Source organism: Crinia signifera, chromosome 1 (assembly GCF_055691185.1).
Source record: "Crinia signifera chromosome 1, ASM5569118v1, whole genome shotgun sequence".
NCBI lineage: Eukaryota > Metazoa > Chordata > Amphibia > Anura > Myobatrachidae > Crinia > Crinia signifera.
Window position 1 is genome coordinate 438,644,047 of NC_139217.1, and position 18,977 is coordinate 438,663,023.

Consider the following 18,977-nt stretch of genomic DNA (forward strand, 5'->3'; position numbering starts at 1 on the left):
GGAAGACTGGGGAGATCCTAGTTGGGAGAAGTGTGAGCTTATTCCTATACAGGCAGCTTTAAAGTCACCTATATGGGGTGAGCAGATACTATCAAGCCTTAGTAAAGCTGGACACATGCACACAGGCCCACCAAACATATACAGGCCGATAGAAGCTTTAATCATTATGGATCTATAAACAGGTTATAGAAAAATGTAGGGTCAACCGCAAGAAAATAGCAAACCGCCCATACTGTCATAATTCAGCACTTTCGGCATCATACAGGAGGGGATGTATTGGATAACAGTTTGCAGAGTGTTGCATGAGATTCCTATGTGTGTATACCTATGAAATGGTCTATCCAGGGAGCAACAGAGGGTGTTAGGATAGCATACATCTGAAAGATTTATAATTCTGATCTGAATTGGGAAAATCATTCAAAATACAGTCGTGTGTAACCAGTTTGCATATTTACAGCTAATGCAGATCTAAGGAAACATACACTCCAGTTAGGAAACATTTTATTAAAGCCATCACTGGGCAGGTTCAAATATACTCTGATGAGGACTTTGTCGTATACACGGCAAATGTATTGCAGTTTTTTTTTTCTTTTTTGAAGTGTTCTTAAATGTAAAGCATTATTAGAGATAGACAGGAGCACACCAGCAGGATAACAGTCAACAAGATCTACTACTGTCAAACTACTTTGAAGGAACTGCGCTTTGGCTCAGACATTGTTTGAAAGGGGCAATCGTTTACAAGGTGAAACAATGCCTTGCAATGGATTGACTCTTTAAAAAAAAAAGTCAGCGTTCGGCAGGCCGCCATCATTATATCCCACCCATTGTATTTGTAAAATTGTTTTTTAATTTTATTTTTTGATCACAGAAAACTGTTGGATTGACTACACACACACACACACACACACACGTGTATCGATATATATATATTAAAATCATCACATACAATGAATAGCATCAATTTAATAAACCATTTGGTTAGGGTTAATTCTGGTCCATCCAGGTTGGATGTCAGGGTTGTGCTGTGACTGGTAGTCCACCTAACGTGTTTCGCTGTGATAAAGCTGCTTTACAGCGAAACACGTTAGGTGGACTACCAGTCACAGCACAACCCTGACATCCAACCTACTGCCCGAACCAGCCTGGATGGACCAGAATTTGTCTCAAGCTTACTAACAGTGAACTCTCCATGCCTCTTACCTGGATTACAAAGGGACTTCTCCTGTATTCATCCAAAAGGAGCTACCAACAACCTGTCAAGGACTCGGATCCCTATTCCAGATAGGCGGGTGGTAATTATACCCACTCTATCTAGCTATCTATCTGTGTGTGATGTCAATCCAACAGTAACTATACAACTCCTGCCCCCACCACTTTCTTTTCTCCATGCTTTCCTGGAAGGTGGAGAGAATATCTGTTCTCCAATAATGTGGGACAGCAGCATTATAGACACTATGTTAGAGTAGGCTCGGGGAGTCTTTAATACACATTTATGGATGTACATAAAACAAAAAAACGGCCTCAGTCCCTTGACAGTCTAAGTGTATGGGTGTGGTATGGGACTCCGACAGTCGGGATCCCGACAGTCATTATCCCGACGTTGGGATCCCGACTGCCCGGAGTCAGACAGCATGGCGAGTGCAAAAAAGCCCCTTGCGGGCTCGCTGCGCTCGCCACGCTGCGGGCACGGTGGCTCGCTACGCGAGCCACCTATTCTATTCTCCCTCTATGGGGGTCGTGGACCCCCACGAGGGAAAATAGCGGGTGGCCGTCGGTCACCCGGCTGCCGGCGTTTTGACAGTCGGGATCCCGACGTCGGCATAATGACTGTCGGGATCCCGACTGTCGGGAACCCATCCGGCACCCAAGTGTACCGCTGCGCTCCGCACACTGTTTTATTCTCCCACCACACTGTAGTGCATGGTAGGGCATGAAATATCATCTGTCGGCACAAGAAAATGAAACCTGAAAAATTCATGTCGACCTATTTCAGTTGTCAACCTAAGGTCGATCGCTGGGTGCTGTGTACACACTTCATGGAATTGAGCCGACAGTCATACAGATATAAGTTCCCCCGCAGACCTGTAGTATGTGTTTTTGTGACAGTTATCGCGTTTAAAAAAAAAAATTACATATATTGGATGTGGTTTTGCCTGCCACCAAATCCATGTCGGTGGTAATTAGCCCTAGCTAATAGGATGCCACCCATAGGAGCTTATACTAAGTTGAGAAGAAAACTAAACAGAGCAAGTAACTGTGCACCTGGGGACCACCACGCTGACCTACAGGTGGGCAGACAGAACATGTGCAGATATTTCGATTTCAGAGGGGGGGGTGCAAACTCACATCTACATTGCAGTGTAACAATCAAGCCAAGTTGTCCGACATGTGCTACATGCAAAAACAGTCAGTATTTATCCTGCATGAACAAAAAAAAAAAAAGAGGCTCATTTATCAATATTTGCATTTGCAGTGCAATTGGGGAATTATTAGTGCTCAAAACTGCAATGCAGTATGCAAATATATCACCCAAGTTTATCAAATAGCACACACAGGGGCACCAAGAGAAGCCCAACCTTGTTAAGTGCTCAGCGACTGACAGAGTGCAGACTACTGACTGGATAGTTTTGAGAAGTGTTTGCTAATGCAATCTTTAGATGGCGTTATTTGCAGGGTCAAAATTCTGGAAAGCTTCACCTTCCAGAGCTTTGAGAATATAACAGCATTGCATGCTCCATAGAAACCTATGGTGGCTGCAGACGCGGCTTCTGGGGGAACTGGAGGGACCAGATATATGCTATAGTCCCACCTTCATACATAGGGGTTATACTGAGTATTTGTGGATATCCCCAGAAAACAGGTGTTTCCAAGGAATAAGTCACAAATATCTGATGATTAATAGGCCCCTAAATGTAATAACACCCCTTGCATTGTTACTTGCCTTCCCCCCATTGTACTGACATGATACTTTTACCTTATAAGGACAATTAGCGAAAAGTATAAAAAAAATTGAATAAAAATAGAACTGAATAAAGTCTACATTGCAATTAGCATGATCCACAAATATAACATTTTACAGAATACCAACAGACTTTCAATTTTATATTCTTTTGTCACCATTTCTAAAGAGAAGTCTCCTTGTACAATAGGATTATTAATGGCCTCTTCTCAGCCAAGATACCGTAGTTCAGGGCTCGACAAACCCCGGGCACCAGGGCGACCAAATTCTGCATCCTGGCGACCAAATATTTTGGGGGAGAAAGCAGAATGTGGTTAGCCGGGTGGGCTTGCAGTGATGTAGTCAACCCCTCCCCCGGCTGTATAGGAGCCAGAGGCAAGAGGTGATTAGTTCTGTTGCGGCGCGGCTATAACAAAACTCCAGCCGGCATCGCAAGAGTTTGCGGTTTGGGAGCCAATGAGGAGCGGCAGTGGTAGCTCGGCTCCTGATTGGCTGTGGGACCCGCGATCAAGTTTTGAAATAGCCGCGCCCAGGCGGATCAATGAGCGAGTTAGCTCCTGCCTCAGCTTCGCCATGGTCGGGCCGACCGCTTGGAACCGATTGCTGGAGAGGGCCCTAGAGGAATCTGCGGTCACCGGTTCGCTGAATGTGAGCGGCAGGACACAGAGTTTCCATGGAACGGAGCGCAGCAAGACCTCAGTGACAACACACATGCCGGTGAGAGGGCCGGGGCAGAGGGGAGTGATCAGGGCAGCGGCTCTGACACTGGGCAATGGTGGGTGACAGGGTGGGCTGAGCCAGTTACATGCCCTGCTACGGACAGGACAGAGGAAGTCACAGCAATTAAAAGCCTGTACTTGTGTAGTTTCACGGCGCCACCGCGCGCCCAGTGAAACTTTGAAACTTGGCAGTCTGCCAGACTCTGTGTTTACTGTGCGCGTGCCGCTCTAGCTGTTCTCAGCGCAGCGCAGCGCGTGGCTGCTTTCCTTATGTAAGCTACGTTATCAGCGTGGACCTGTCAGCGCTGGGCAGCGTGCGCTGCTGCTGCCCAGCGCTACGCTGATAACGTAGCTTACATAAGGAAAGCAGCCACGCGCTGCGCTGAGAACAGCTAGAGCGGCACGCGCACAGGTTAACAGAGCGTCTGGCAGGCTGCCAAGTTTCAGACACAGACTGTGCGTGTGGTGGCGCCGTGAAACTACACAATTACCTAAAAGCCTTGCTACAAACACATGGCTCTGCTCAGTAGCACACAAATTTCATCATCACTTTTCCCCCCGTGTTGTCTTTATCCTCAAGGACACATTGGTGTGTGTGTGTGTTTGGGGTGGTATTCACTGTTCAATTGTTATACCCTGCAACTGCCATTAGATGGTGGCCGATGGAGACATTCAATTGTTGATCCGCTTTAGCATGAATAATCATGGAGGGACACCTCAGCTTGCATCCTCCTGAGGTGGCACATCAGGAGTTTGGGCAACCAAGCAATCATGTAGAGGGCTTTAGCATGGCTAAACCTGGTACTAAGCGGTACATACATGCATACATACATACACACACACACACACACGAGGGGAAGCTAATGAATTATGGGCGGCCATAATGTTAAGGGTGCCCACAAAATAATGGAGTTCTCGCCATATTCTGGTATAACCCCCATGCTCCGCTATTATAGAGCACTGGATGTGGACTGAATAATCAGGACAGAAAAGGGAGGTGAGAGGGGGACCACAGAGTACCGGAAGAGAAAGCCAAATGGGGGATACTGGCAGAGTAACCAAGAAAGAAACAAGGTGAGTGAGAGCGAGAGAGGAGTAAAACGGAGAAAAGAAGAAAGTGGGAGGATCTGTGTTTAAGACAAATAATGTGGTGGAAGTTAGAGAGAAGTAAAATTGGGAATGGATGCTGGGAGAGGGGCCGGCATTGGCATAGTGTCTCTATACCCCCTCCCCTCAGATATAGAGGTCCTTTTGCCCAATCCAGCACAATTTTTTTTTTCAAAAGTAGACAAAATATGCCAAGGATGTCAATGGCAACACTGCTACTTATTGATAACACTACCAAAGTAGCTCCAAATAAACTATGTACAATCACGTATTTGTTGCTTCTTTAATGTTAAGACATTTAGAAACCTATTGCCATTTAGGAAGCAGCATCGGTCGAGATTCCGTAAAATATACGGAAACAAAGGACAACATTACGCAACACTGCTTATCCCACCCTTTAAAACAGCAAGAAAAGCCACAATATTGCATTCTTCATTACTCCTATAACTACTACTTGATGCTTAAGAAGAATGAATCGATATGGATCTTCGACCTGGACACTATCCCCTCGAGGGCTAAATGAATATAACCCATTCTCAATTTTTCTGAGATGAAAAGGCCCTGTCTTTGCCCCTTTCCCTTTTTTTCTTCATTTTCTGATTAATTTTTACATTGTCTGAGTTCGGATTTTTTTATTTTTTGAAGCTAGAGTGGGTGGCTCCGAGCTGTTTCCCTAGTTTTCTTATATGTGTATTTTTTTGTATATATTTTTTGTAAGTTATGTATTGATACTAATACAGAAGATTGATACATGGAGTACCGTAGGGTGCCAACCCTAGTACCCTTATAAAACAACAGGGACCAAGTTGAACCCTGTTTTATTTTGCTTTATACATATGCACATATGTAACTACTTAAAATAGGACTAATGAATCCTCTAAAAATAATATAAAAAGTTCATAAATGGATAAAAATTATAAAAACAGTGGACCCTGTATTTAGAGGGACCTACTATTAATGAGCTTAATTAGTAGTAATTTCCAGATTGTATATATTATTCTAAGTGTTATTTTTATTTATTTTTTTATTTTTATGATTAGTATGTTTTTGTTAGTATTGATTTGACCATTGTGAGTGCTCCCACCGGGCTGGTTTGATTACCCGTCCGCATCTACACCTACCTTACAGACCTCTCTTTTTTTATTTTCCTATGATAAACAATGTCACATATTACCTAGTTGGCATTGGATTTATACAATTCTTTAGTCATACATTACTCATTAGTGTGACTTTGTGTTATTGCCTTATACATAGAATTGATGTTATGTTAATATACACATTTCACATAAGCCCACTTATCAAATAAAACAATAACGGTTCCCCAGCCGGTTATCGGCAGGTGGAACGCACAGGACACTCCTTTACATCTGATGAAACGCTGGTGACCTCTGACCCGGCGTGATAGCTGTGGTACACACAGCGCTCCTCCGTCACATGCACTATCAAACAGTAGCGATTCCCCGGCCGGCTATTGGCAGGTGGAACGCACAAGACACTCCACCTTCATACCCGGTGGAACGCCAATAACTTCCGGTCCAGCGTGATAGCTGTGGAACGCACAGCACACTTCCGCCGTATACACCTGACACGCATGGGACTTCCGGCCCGGAGGTTATCAATGTGTTTTACACAGACTATTTGCACACCTAATATATTCGCCCAAGCTGCATTTTACACCCAGTCACATTTGAGTTTCGTTTTTCATTTATATATGGACATTTTTTAAGCATGTTTTGAGAGGCTGATTGAGTGATATGTGGAAGTGCATGGGGTGATGATGTCACTTCCTGCATATAGGTATTTAAACTGGCCTGGTGAGGCAGTACAGCTGTATCCTCCCCAGGGATGGATGCCAGGTTGCTTGTCTGACGGTTGTAGAAATTCAAGCTCTATTGAATCCTGATGATGGTCTTTTGTAAGACCGAAACGTCACGTTACGTCGATGGTATGTCAGCTTTTTCTACTTTCATGGAATAAAACCTAAAATTACATTTAATATGGTGAGTGCCCTTTTTTCACCTCTGATATATTTTGATGTTTAGGCATCTGTAGGAGCACCCCCTTCAAAAGGATGGTCAATTTGAGTGCGGACTTTGCCGGAAAAAAAAAAAAAAAAAAAATATATATATATATAATGCTGCCCATACATATGTGCGATTGCATTCGATCTCGGGTTCGATTTCCCTTGAAGCTTACCATTCGATAAATCGCATGAAATTTGCATTATAGTGCATTCGATCATGCAATTTATCGAATGCACCATACAATAGAAAAAAATAAAAAATAAGAGGAGGGGCCAGGAAGTGACCAGAACTCTTCAAGAATCGCACGTCGCCGTTTAGAAAAATCGCATGCGCACAAAACAGCATTAGACCGCACATACAATTCGAGAAATATTATGTGCAGTACATAAGACCGTGAGACGCGACATTCGAGCGGCGTGCCCACGCATCGCGTCGAATGGTACACATTTTGTGCATACAATCATTCGATTTCTCTGCCAGATGCGGTCGAAATCGAAGGATTGCATGCGATACCTCACATATGTATGGGCAGCATTAGGCTGTGCATTCTGGAGCAGAGTGCCTTGAGTCCTGTTGGATAAAGAGCGCTATACAAGATGGGCATAATATTCCTGAAGAGTTTATACTTCCACTTCAGTGCAGCAATTTGCCACAATTAGGGAATCAGTGATTCTCTATCACGAGACCTCATTTACCAACTTGCATTTAGGAGGAACATTGGCACAGAATTACTGCAACAAACTAGCAACTAATTTCTCCTCTGTACAGTGCAAATAAGACCATGAAAGCAAATGATGATTGTGGTGGCTCAGGGCAAATTAATCCCAGAAAGTAGCCAATAGCGCACAAGATATTCACGGCAGAAACTATACAGAGAAGTTGTTTAATATCTAGAGAAAGTTATGTCGCAGCAGCTGAAGGGGGTGGGGGAGGCATTTGCAGATATATTGCAATCATCTCCACCTGACCTGGACATCATATCAGCATTATACAGTATATAGCCAGCATGCAGGGATAATGTCTTGCCAGGGCAGCTATGGGGGCTATTCGGAAATGCACAGACATCTAGATTTATGACCGTAGTGTTCCCGCTAGGCTGTTTTAGCAGGGCGCTGCGCCCTGCCCGATTTTTAAAGGGCAAAATGCGCCCTGCCCCTCTGGCAGCGCCCCACTAAAACAGCCTGCCTCCTCCTCTTATCAGGTAAGAAACAGAAGCTGCAAATTGCCACCATGAGGATTTGTTGTACAAATACCAGAATCAACTTTTCAGCTCTATCTTACCAATTCCTTGTAGGCATTTACTCTATTATGGTGTTTTTGTCATTCAATGACAGTCAGGCTTCACAATCATTAAGTGGCTGCTTAAAAGTGTTGGCACAGGCTGTCCCATAGCTTTCGGGCCTCATTTATAAAACTTTGAGGTTATACACTTATATACGGAGTTTTATCAAAGTCATTACTATATATATATACTGTGACACTGACTGGATCAAAGAGTAAATGCAACTTCATTGAACCTTCCACCATTATTCATGTTTAAATCTAGATAATATGTACGTTTTCACATTAACGTTCTTGAACACAACACACAAAACAAAACAAAAAAATCTAAAAAAACTAAGATTTATCTCACTGTCACAATAGACCAGTGGTTCCCAGCCCTGGTCCTCAAGTACCCTCCAACAGTGCACGTTTTCCAGGTCACCCGGCAGGTGCACTCATTATTCAGACATTTTAAAAGATCCACAGGTGGAGCTAATTAGGTCACTTGTGATTCTGTGTGGAGACCTGGAAAACGTGCACTGTTGGGGGTACTTGAGTACCAGGGTTGGGAACCACTGCAATATACAACTAAACTCCCCTCCCCAGGACATTCAGTGAATGTTTAACAACCTAAATAGTATACAGCAGGTGTGACCAAACCAGTCCTCGAAATCTACCAACCTCTTCATGTTGTCCAGTCCTCCGGTGAAACTGTACAAGGTATCGGTTAGGATTGAAAGCAGCACGTTTGAAAATGTGACCGTTCGTAATGACTGCACCTGTGCACCAGGTAGGTGGCCTTGAAAATGTGAACTGTTGGTAGATCTTGAGGACCGGTTTGGCCATCCCTGGTCTACAGTTTTATCAGTCTATCATCCCAACAGTTGATACCAAAACTTCCATCTCACTACATGGAAAACACCAGGTTAGGAACACAAGGCAGAGTTTTACCTTTGTGGATGATGGCGGTGTAGGGAAATTAAGCCAGGCTGGAGCAAAGTCATGCTGCGCCATCTAGGTCAAGTCACTTGGATAAAGTGAAACAAGGTTCTAACACCTCATTGCAAGTCCCTGTTAAAAGATTTAATGAAAAACAATTAGCAAGTATATCAAAATACAAGTACAGATGGAACGACAAACAATGCTGTATCTGAGGGCTGAGAAAATGATAATTGTCTTAGTTGTTATATGACTAAAGGCATTTCTATAATGGTTAGAGTTGTTGCGTGAACAGTTGTGGGCAGATACAACGTAATACAGCAGCTACTGGGTTGTTTTTGTTGTGTTTTAATGCTTCTGACAGATGCATTGATGTAAAGGACAGTATACTATAGTACATTGTATAAGAAAGACACAGCTGGCTTACCCAGCACATGGCTAATCCATCATCAACAGCAGCCATACACCAAGGTCGTCATTCCTCCCAAGGAACCAGACAATCTCATCCTTCTCTCCAGGAACCAAACAACACGGGCTTGAGTCAATTAAATGCAATTTAACAACACTGGGAAGGTGGTCCCGGCGCTATTTAACCCAGCTCTATTAACATTGCATTGAATTTAATTGAGCCTCATGACGAACATAATCCTCTCCAGAAACCATACTCCACGCTCACGCCAACCATAGCCGGGCAGCCAGACTCCACGCTCACGCCAACCATAGCCGGGGAGCCAGACTCCACAGTCACGCCAACCATAGCCGGGGAGCCAGACTCCACACTCACGCCAACCATAGCCGGGGAGCCAGACTCCAAGCTCACGCCAACCATAGCCGGGGAGCCAGACTCCACGCTCACGCCAACCATAGCCGGGGAGCCAGACTCCACGCTCACGCCAACCATAGCCGGGGAGCCAGACTCCACGCTCACGCCAACCATAGCCGGGGAGCCAGACTCCACACTCACGCCAACCATAGCCGGGGAGCCAGACTCCACGCTCACGCCAACCATAGCCGGGGAGCCAGACTCCACAGCCAGGCGCAAACCATTATACCAAATATATCGTTCACCCCGCATGAAAAAAATAAAACATTTCACCACAATACCCCACCTCACATTGCCAGTCACATGCAGTCCCCACCCCTAATGCATGCTCTACATGTTGTAACCATCAGTAATACACTCTGCTGCTTGCAATTATTAGTCTGATTGTAGTTAAAGAACGTTGACCCAGTCCCCCACACAATACCGTTACAGGTTTTAAGTTTAAAGGTATCCTTTTACACATAACTCCTTTTATAATATAAAGTAAAGTTTTGCAGACATAAAACTAGAGGTTATTGATATAAAAAAGGAATATAGGTAACGCAGGGCATACATACAATCACCTGAGCAATCCACCAGATAGCCCAGATAATTGTACTATGTATCTCCATTACCAATCTAAGAATTTCATTCAGACATGTCAAATCATCCAGAAAGTCCATCCATTGCGGGGTTGGCCGTATGTAGCAGTGTATGCGCTGACATTTCCTCCGCTCCTTCACACAGGATGAATGCGCATGTGCAAGCGCTCTGCAAGCCGGGTCGCACACAGAATTTTGTACCCGGCTCCAACCCAGCTTGTGAACCCAAGAACACATTACAGTCCCCAACCAGCAAAATGCCGGGCGGGTGAGGTCATTAGGAGGCGGGGTTGGGGACGCGCTGGGAGAGGAGAGCATCTCCCAGCGCTGGCTTTTGCATGGTAGTGAACGGGACCCGGGTCGCGTCGACACAGGTTACCCGTTTACACTACATAGTGACCCAGCTTGAACCCGTGTTCAACCCTGATCGCTACCTGGGTTGAAATGCCGGGTCTCACAACCTGGGTTATTTCAACTGGAAGAGTTTCCACCTGCCTAAAATCCCAGGTTTTGCGCACTCCTGTGCAAAAACCTGGGATATTTAGGCTAGTGGAAAAGGGGTTTTATAGTAAACAGGAAGGAGCTAGGGCAGCCGGTGGCAGCTTTAAAGGCCGTTTGTGTTCCTTTCTGTTGTAAATCACTGGCCAATTACTGAAGACATCAAATGGTTGTGTCCTCCAATTCATTGCTTAGCACATGTTGTGATGTAATAGATGTGCTGATTGGTTCCCCCAGACATCAGCAGTGCTCTGTGTATCAGGCGCCACCCGGTACTGACCATAAGGCATCACAGTCCTAAGACCGCCCCCACACTCCCATTGGCTAGTTTCACAAGAGTCGGTGGGCCAGCTTAAAGAAGGGGGATTCCTTATACAGAGTCCTGGGTGGAGCATGGCAAGCTGCCTATCCCCAGGGAAACCAGCCAGCACATTATATTACACCAGAGTATGCAAGTTTATGTGCGCTAAGTGATTCCACTCTGCAGCCAGCGCTGCTCACTACTGTACTCTCCCTCTGAGCACTATCCCTGTAACCCACTAATACCCCTTTCACACCAGAAAATGCAGGGACTTACCCGGGAATATGGTCCCTTGATCATCCCCTTTATCACCAGACTAGTGCCTGCATTTTCCAGTGTGAGGTGGGCAGCGGCGGCTGGGCACTTTTAGCACTATTTGCAGGGCGGGAGAATTTGAAAACATTTTGAAAAGACTGTCCGGACGCTGATTGGCTGAGAGCGTCCGGCCAGTCTCTTCAAATCCAGCAGCACTTCCCACCCCGCTGCCCGGCATATAGCACTACAAGCGTCCAGCCGCCACTGTCGGATCCCTGCAGTCTGGCCCCAGGACCCTGCCGCCCGTATCGTAAGCCACCGGGATGGAAGCAAGCCGGGATGCCGGGTAAGTACCTTTCACACCGTCCTGTATCTATCTAGCAGGGTTGAATTCCCGCTAAATTTTCCCAGGAATTTGGCCCGGGAACCTCGCACACCAGCACCACCAGGGCAAACCTGGGAATTCAGGCTGGTGTGAAAGGGGTATAATGTGGGTCAGTTCATGTCTCCCAACCTCTACAGTATAATTCTATTGTTAATCCTTCAACAGCGCTGCATACACCTTTTGGCACCATGAAAACAAATCTAACAGCTGTGATTGGAATACAGAGTGTGTACGGAATGAGGCAAAAAAAACTTTATTGTTGAAATAAGTGATTCCGAAGCCTTATTTAACATACAGATGGAATGAAATGTAATCTTTCTTCTCTGGTAAATCACCAGCCTTATCTCCTACTTATGGGAGAGACATTAAGCATGCTACAGATAGTAGGGGCTGCTTATGCATTGTCATATGGATGCCAAATAGAACACATTCTCCTGTGTACTGTGAGATACTGCAGTTTAGCAACAACTTAAATCTGTCATATCACTGAGACTGGGGAGACTGCTAGATATGGATAACTAATATTGTATTATTGCATACAAGAAAGAAAACAAATTGCTCAAGTGAAGACAAGGTTTAAAAGACCTAAAATACAAGGCTGGGTACAAAGACTTTTTTTTTTTAAACTTTATGCATGATAACAATATAATTAATGATGTATTTGTACATATTGTTTAGTGTGTACGCACCATGGGCCTAATTTAGACTGGATCACAAAGCACATTTTTTCTCTAATAGACAAAACCATGTTACACTGCAGAGAAATTTATGCTGTTTACACGGGATGCGGTCAAAATCCCGGCGGTCAGAATCACGACGGTCGAAATACAGACGCCGGAATCCAGACCGCCGCAATGCCGGCACTTTGTCCCTCTATGGGTGTCCACGACACCCATAGAGGGAGAATAAAATAGCGTGCAGAGCGTAGCGAGGCACCGGGCCCGCTGCGTGATGAGCGCAGCGAGCCCACAAGAGGTGGTTGCAAATCCCCAATGTGCCACGATGGAGATGAAGGATGCCAAAGTGAAATGCTGCCGTATTGGGGGCTCCTAAAAATACCAACGAGTTTCACGGATTTCCCTCAACTTTTTTACCCTGAAAAAAGCTGAAGGAAATCCGTGAAACCCTGTTGTGTTTTTAGGTGCCCCAATATGGCAGCATTTCACTTTGGCATCCTTCATCTCCATCTTGGGGTTTTGCACTTACCACAACAAGAGGACATCAATTTGGGTAATTCCAGAAGGTCCATAGAAGTTCCTCCAGTGGCAATACCAACTTCTACGCAACCTTGTGAGGACAACTGGACCCAAGCCCGGAAAAAAACCCAAGTACCTCCATGTGGTTGAGACCCTTTCAAAAGTACAAGTGTCCACCCATTTGCATTATTCATATGAGGATCCAACAAAAAAATGCCATTGAACATAAAGGTGTGCACACATGCATCGATTTTACTTTTGATTCGATTTGCTTACTATTTCCTCAATTCCACCCCCTTTCGATTTCACATTCGATCTGCACTTTAGATATCGAATTCGACGTGCATTCAAGGCACACAGCGTACACATTCGATTTACTGGATCGATATTTCCTTGCCTGCACAGTCTATTTTTATTTTTCGATAGAGCGAAAACGGGAGCGTCCATCAAATGCAAAAGCATCTTAAAAACCATTTGATTTTGCTTCCATAAGATCAAATTGAGAACCTGTCAAAATCGAAGCGTGTTTACACCCCTTTATAATTGCCATGGTGGCTGTTCCTAAAATGACTGGTTTTTATAAATATCAGACTTGACAGATTGCAAAGTACATTTGGTACTTGTTTCCTAGAACGGCCACAATCGTGAGTGATCGTGGCTCTTAATTAAGGGACACGATCCTCACGATGTGGCCGATTTTTTACAAATTTTTCACTTTGATTGACAGAAATCGGGTCAATCGGTCGGTCGCGACCAATTAAAATCGGCCGCGATGCGACCGACCGATTGACCCGATTTTTCCATAGACTTCAATGTTAAAAAATCTTTTAACATTGAAATCGGTCGGTCTTGTGCCATTATAATGGCACAAGATGAGATGGACTTGATTAAGTCCATCTCACATAGGGAAAAATGATAAAAAAGGTGAAATGGGCCAATATGACCCATTTCACATTTTTTATGTGCCCGCCATGACCCCACGATAGACGTGAACCCGAAGCGTGGCGAGCGCAGCGAGCCCGCGAGGGGCGGCGGTGCGCGTCCTCCGACCTTTTCATTCCCCTACTATCCACTAGGGCGTGGAGTGAGAATATAATAGTGTGGCGAGCGCAGCGAGCCACCGAGCCCGAAGCGTGGCGAGCGCAGCGAGCCCCGCGAGGGGACGCGTATACCTGTGAAGTTAGACGCGTCCCCTCGCGGGGCTCGCTGCGCTCGCCACGCTTCGGGCTCGGTGGCTCGCTGCGCTCGCCACACTATTATATTCTCACTCCACGCCCTAGTGGATAGTAGGGGAATGAAAAGGTCGGAGGACGCGCACCGCCGCCCCTCGCGGGCTCGCTGCGCTCGCCACGCTTCGGGTTCACGTCTATCGTGGGGTCTAGCACACTTATTAACATTTGGGGGGGCAATTTAAACAAATCTGGTGAAAAAAAAAAAAAAAATCGGGTGAAAAATCGGTCGATCGGATCGGTCGCATCGTATGCGACCAAATCGCATGCGATGCGATCGATCCGATTTTTTATCTTACGACCACAACGATCTAAATCGTTGTGGCCGTTCTAGGAAACAAGTACCGTACATTTTGTTTATTAATACTATATTAAACTTTATTGTCTTAAATAAAAGTCAATATCATTTGACAGGCAATCTCATTTTAGTCATTAAAAAAAAAAATATTTCGAATGTTTAAGCTAAATATTTAGCACTGCTTCCATCTATGTTTATCTATGTGCAATATTCGTAGGGGTTGACTATAACCCCCACCCAAGCAGATGCTCTTTTACAAATAGAACCACCCCAGATCAGCACCCAATTTACTTTCCCCTTTGGGTATAAATCTTCTAGATAATTATACACACACATGTAAAAGGAAAAAAGATATTAGCGCCTTAATATTTTTGGTGTGAACTATTTGCGAACACGGCCTGTGTAACATGCGGTAGGAGCCGATTTGCAGGTACTTTATCCCTCTCCATTTTAGCACTTTGTGAAGCTTAGTACATCTGGCCGAGAGGTTGCCATAGGGAGGGGGGATACAGCGAGAGAGAGAATGTATGGTGGGAGTGTGTATGAAACTTGTTTATCTGAAAATCGCTACATAGAAGACATAAAATAGGGACAGACGTGGTAAGTTATGGCTCCACAGAGGAACACGGGTGCAAGCAGAAGGGCATTTGGCAGGTACTGTATGAAGGAAGTCAGGTCAGCCACCATAGTAAATACCAGCACTGGGGCAGGTTATAGCATGGTGACCCCTGTGGTGCCTGCCTGGCTGTGCGGGCACACACTCATAGCCGACACAGAGGCAGGCAGTGTAATGAGGGAGAGGGCGGTGGGCACAGTGCTGCTAGTATAACTCAGGGGGTGTGAGGGGGTCACACAGAGTCCTCACTCCCCCTTACACCACAATCATCCAGGGCACACTCAGGGGGAAGCTATACTCACACATTGCCCCCAGCTGGGAGGGATGCGGGCCCGATCACCGGGTGACGGCAGCCATCGGAGCCCGAAGTCCCGACACCCGTCCCGGGCGGAGAGAGAGAGTTTCACGCAACCCAAAGCGGCGGCATCACGAGACACACATGCCAGTAGTAACCCGTCAGGCGCACGCCGGGGCGGCCTAAACTTGGGGGCTTTCGCGGATCATAGACCCATTCCGCTTATAGTAAGGATGAGGGCAGAAGTGCCAGGACTTAGCTGTCCGCACACATGCCTGTCCGCCTTCCACTTTGCACTTCAACGTCGGCCCGAAGAATTCAGCCGTAACTCTCACACTCTTCCCACCCATTCACCTGATGAGTGCGACGCCGCCTGGCGGCTACACCTTGATGAGCGGCGCAGAGCAGATCGGAGTAATCGGGCGGCGCCATCTGGAGGCGAAAGGGTTAAACCGCGTGTGGTAAACGTCACGGAGGGAGAATCTTCCTGAGAGATGACGTCATATAAGTCTGCCAACCAGGCGGTGGCATGGTGCTGATGACGAAGGAGGCTGCGAAGTGCAGAGGGAGGGGAGACATGGGGGAAGCCCACTGATCTCATAGTGACAACTCACATATTATTTATCACTGGAGCAATGTGTGGCTGGTGGAGGTGCATGCTCAACATATAAGCATGGCCAGCAATGGGTTACACATCTATATAGTCACCATCGATGGTACAATTCTTGGTTAACCTCATTGCAATGGAAATACTGGGGGAACCTATAATTGTTTTGCCTATCACTTGTAACCCTGCTCTATTAATTACCAGGCCAATAACATGTGGAGGCAGTTTGGTTGTTATACAGTGGTATCGGCTAAAGTCTAGACCAGGGATGGGAACCTTTGGCCCTCCAGTTGTTGTTGAACTGCACATCCCAGCATGCCCTGCTACAGTTTTGCTGTTTGGCCATACTAAAACTGTTGCAGGGCATGCTGGGATGTGTAGTTCAACAACAGCTGGAGGACTTAGGGTTCCCCATCCCTGGTCTAGACCCTCTTCACTGGGAGGAGCTTTTCCATCATGCACTGGGTCTTTGTGTTCTTGGTAAACTGGGGAGCGGAGCAAACCACCGTGCCCAAACAGTGGCGAGCGAAGTGAGCCCTCGCTGGTAAAATGCACCTGAATTAAAAGAAAATAACCTAAACCAAACCTAGATTAGAGACAAAATAAAATATGCTGGGCATCAATCAACATCCACCTTCACCTGACTTTACATTCGGGTCCTTTTGGCGAAGGGGAAATAGTTACAACCATTATACAGCAGGGAAGAGTTAGGCGCCATATCCTGGCATCATGGAGAAAAGGGGAAAATCCATCACAGGGCTCTGAGCCTAATTCATATTTGTATGCAAACCCAATGGCTTGTGTACAAATATGATGTTTGGCAGGGTCTGTGCAGGCACAAGATACATTCTGTGCAGGTGCAGAAATGGCCATATGCTGTTGATTGCAGCCCCATCTCAAGCTCAGCATGATTGACATTCGGCATTTGGGAGGAAGAGCGGGGGTGGCATCTCGCACTGTTTTTCAAGGAAATGGGTTTGGTGCATTGCCTGTGGTGAACATGCTTAGCTGTCTAGATTGCTGCTCGTCTCGCAGTTCTGGCCTGGCAGGAAAATAGGGTATATTACACACATATGAGAGGTCTTGTTACTGTCTTGAACCAAAGTATTTGGACACCTGACCATTAAACCAACAGGTTCTGTAATGATATTGTATTAAAATATATATACTCCCCCGTTCCCCAACTCCGCTGCCTGGGTGTCACTCTTGACTCCTCCCTCTCCTTTGCACCCCACATCCAAGCCCTGGCCCATTCTTGCCGGTTCCAGTTACTCAACATTGCTCGCATCAGGCCCTTTCTCTTACAGAGTGCAACTAAGCTGATCATCCACTCATTGGTCATCTCACGACTCGACTACTGCAATATTCTCCTCACCGGCCTCGCTCAATCCCAACTGGCTCCTCTCCAATCTGTCCTCAATGCTGCAGCCAGGCTTATCTTCCTCTCCCGCCGATCTCAATTCTGCCACTCCCCTTCAACAAAATCTGCACTGGCTTCCATTCCCCTACAGAATCCTCTTCAAACACCTCACACTTACATACAGGGCCATCTCTAATTCCATTGCTCCATATATCTCTAACCTCATCTCCATTCATACACCCTCCCGCCCTCTACGGTCGGCTGACGACTGTCGTCTCTCCTCCACCCTGATCACTGCTTCCCATGCTAGAGTACAGGACTTTGCCCGTGCTGCACCCCTTCAGTGGAACGCACTCCCTCGCTCCATTAGACTCTCCCCGACCTTGCAAAGCTTCAAACGGGCACTGAAAACTCACCTATTCATCAAAGCATACCTTTCCACTGCATAAACCAGCTGGTTCTCTGACCCCTTGCCTGTTTACATCCTGCTATCTAACCACCACCCACTTGCTTGCACCTCTTGTAATCTGTCTGTCTCCCCTTCCTACTAGATTGTAAGCTCCTCCGAGTAGGGCCCTCTTCCCTCCTGTTGTCAAAGCCCTCTTCTCTTCACATGTCACTCACAGCTCTCCTATACTCCAACACTCAGTGACCATCTTTGTCCGCATACTCATCTCCATCATTGGCCTCAAGCCTCTAGTTGTATGTTGATTGAGTCCTCACTACTTATATCCAAGCTGTAATGTGTATTGAACTGTGCCGCTCTTTATTTGTACTGTATTCTTGTTATTTATTCAATGTTATGCCAAGCTTTGTCTCCCTGTATTGTTCCTTTTTACGGCGCTGCGAAACACTTGTGGCGCCTTATAAATAAAATAATAATAATAATATACTGTACTTTAATATAGAGTTGGTCCTGTTTTGTACCTGTAACAGCTTCCACTCTTCTTGGAAGGCTTTCCACAAGAGTTTTAAGTGTTTTTGTGGGAATTTTTGCCCATTCATTTTGTAGAGCATTTATGAGGTCAGGCGCTGATGTTGGACGAGAATGCCTCATTTGTAATCTCTGCTCCAAAGGTGCTCTGTTGGTTTGAGGTCAGGGCTCTGTGCAGGCCGGGCAAATGTCAGGCTGCATGTCAGCCATTGACCTTTTTAAAAAAACAAAAACATGTGGCCCTGCTCAGAGTAGTGGCCCCATCCTACTCCTGTCTCCCACACAAACAACCTCCGCTGCTTCACATAACAGAGTACCCGAGGCTGCAAACCCTATCTGTATTAATTGTGACATTGGTTAAAGGGACAGGAGTGGGTGCTATCTGGGGGTTTAACAATATCTGAGGTGTTTCTGGTCTCCACTGTGGGAGGGATGGGGATAATTGGGACATTCAGGGGATTATAGTAAAGAGTTGTTTGTCTGCTTAATATAAGATTTTGGGTATGTGTTCAGTTTCAGTGGCGGTGTCACATCTAAGGGCTGAACTTAAGTTGTTTGTAAATGAACCCCAGGAACTTGCTTGTAAAG

The 18,977-nt window shown here is 45.9% G+C and overlaps 1 protein-coding gene across 2 annotated transcripts in view; it reads right to left on the bottom strand.

Annotated features, from left to right (window-relative positions):
- GPBP1 (GC-rich promoter binding protein 1) overlaps positions 1 to 15,981 on the bottom strand; it is a 30,230-nt gene extending 14,249 nt beyond the window's left edge. The window contains exons 1-2 of one of the 2 annotated variants that reach the window (XM_083153411.1): positions 15,843 to 15,981; positions 9,024 to 9,143 (exon numbers count right to left, since the gene is read on the bottom strand). In XM_083153411.1, coding sequence (XP_083009537.1) covers positions 9,024 to 9,086 — 63 coding nt within the window. In that variant the 5' untranslated portion in view covers positions 9,087 to 9,143; positions 15,843 to 15,981. Of the gene's footprint in view, positions 1 to 9,023; positions 9,144 to 15,495; positions 15,782 to 15,842 lie in introns of those variants that run through there. The other variant, XM_083153402.1, reaches the window with a different exon arrangement.
- Positions 15,982 to 18,977: the final 2,996 nt, after the last annotated feature.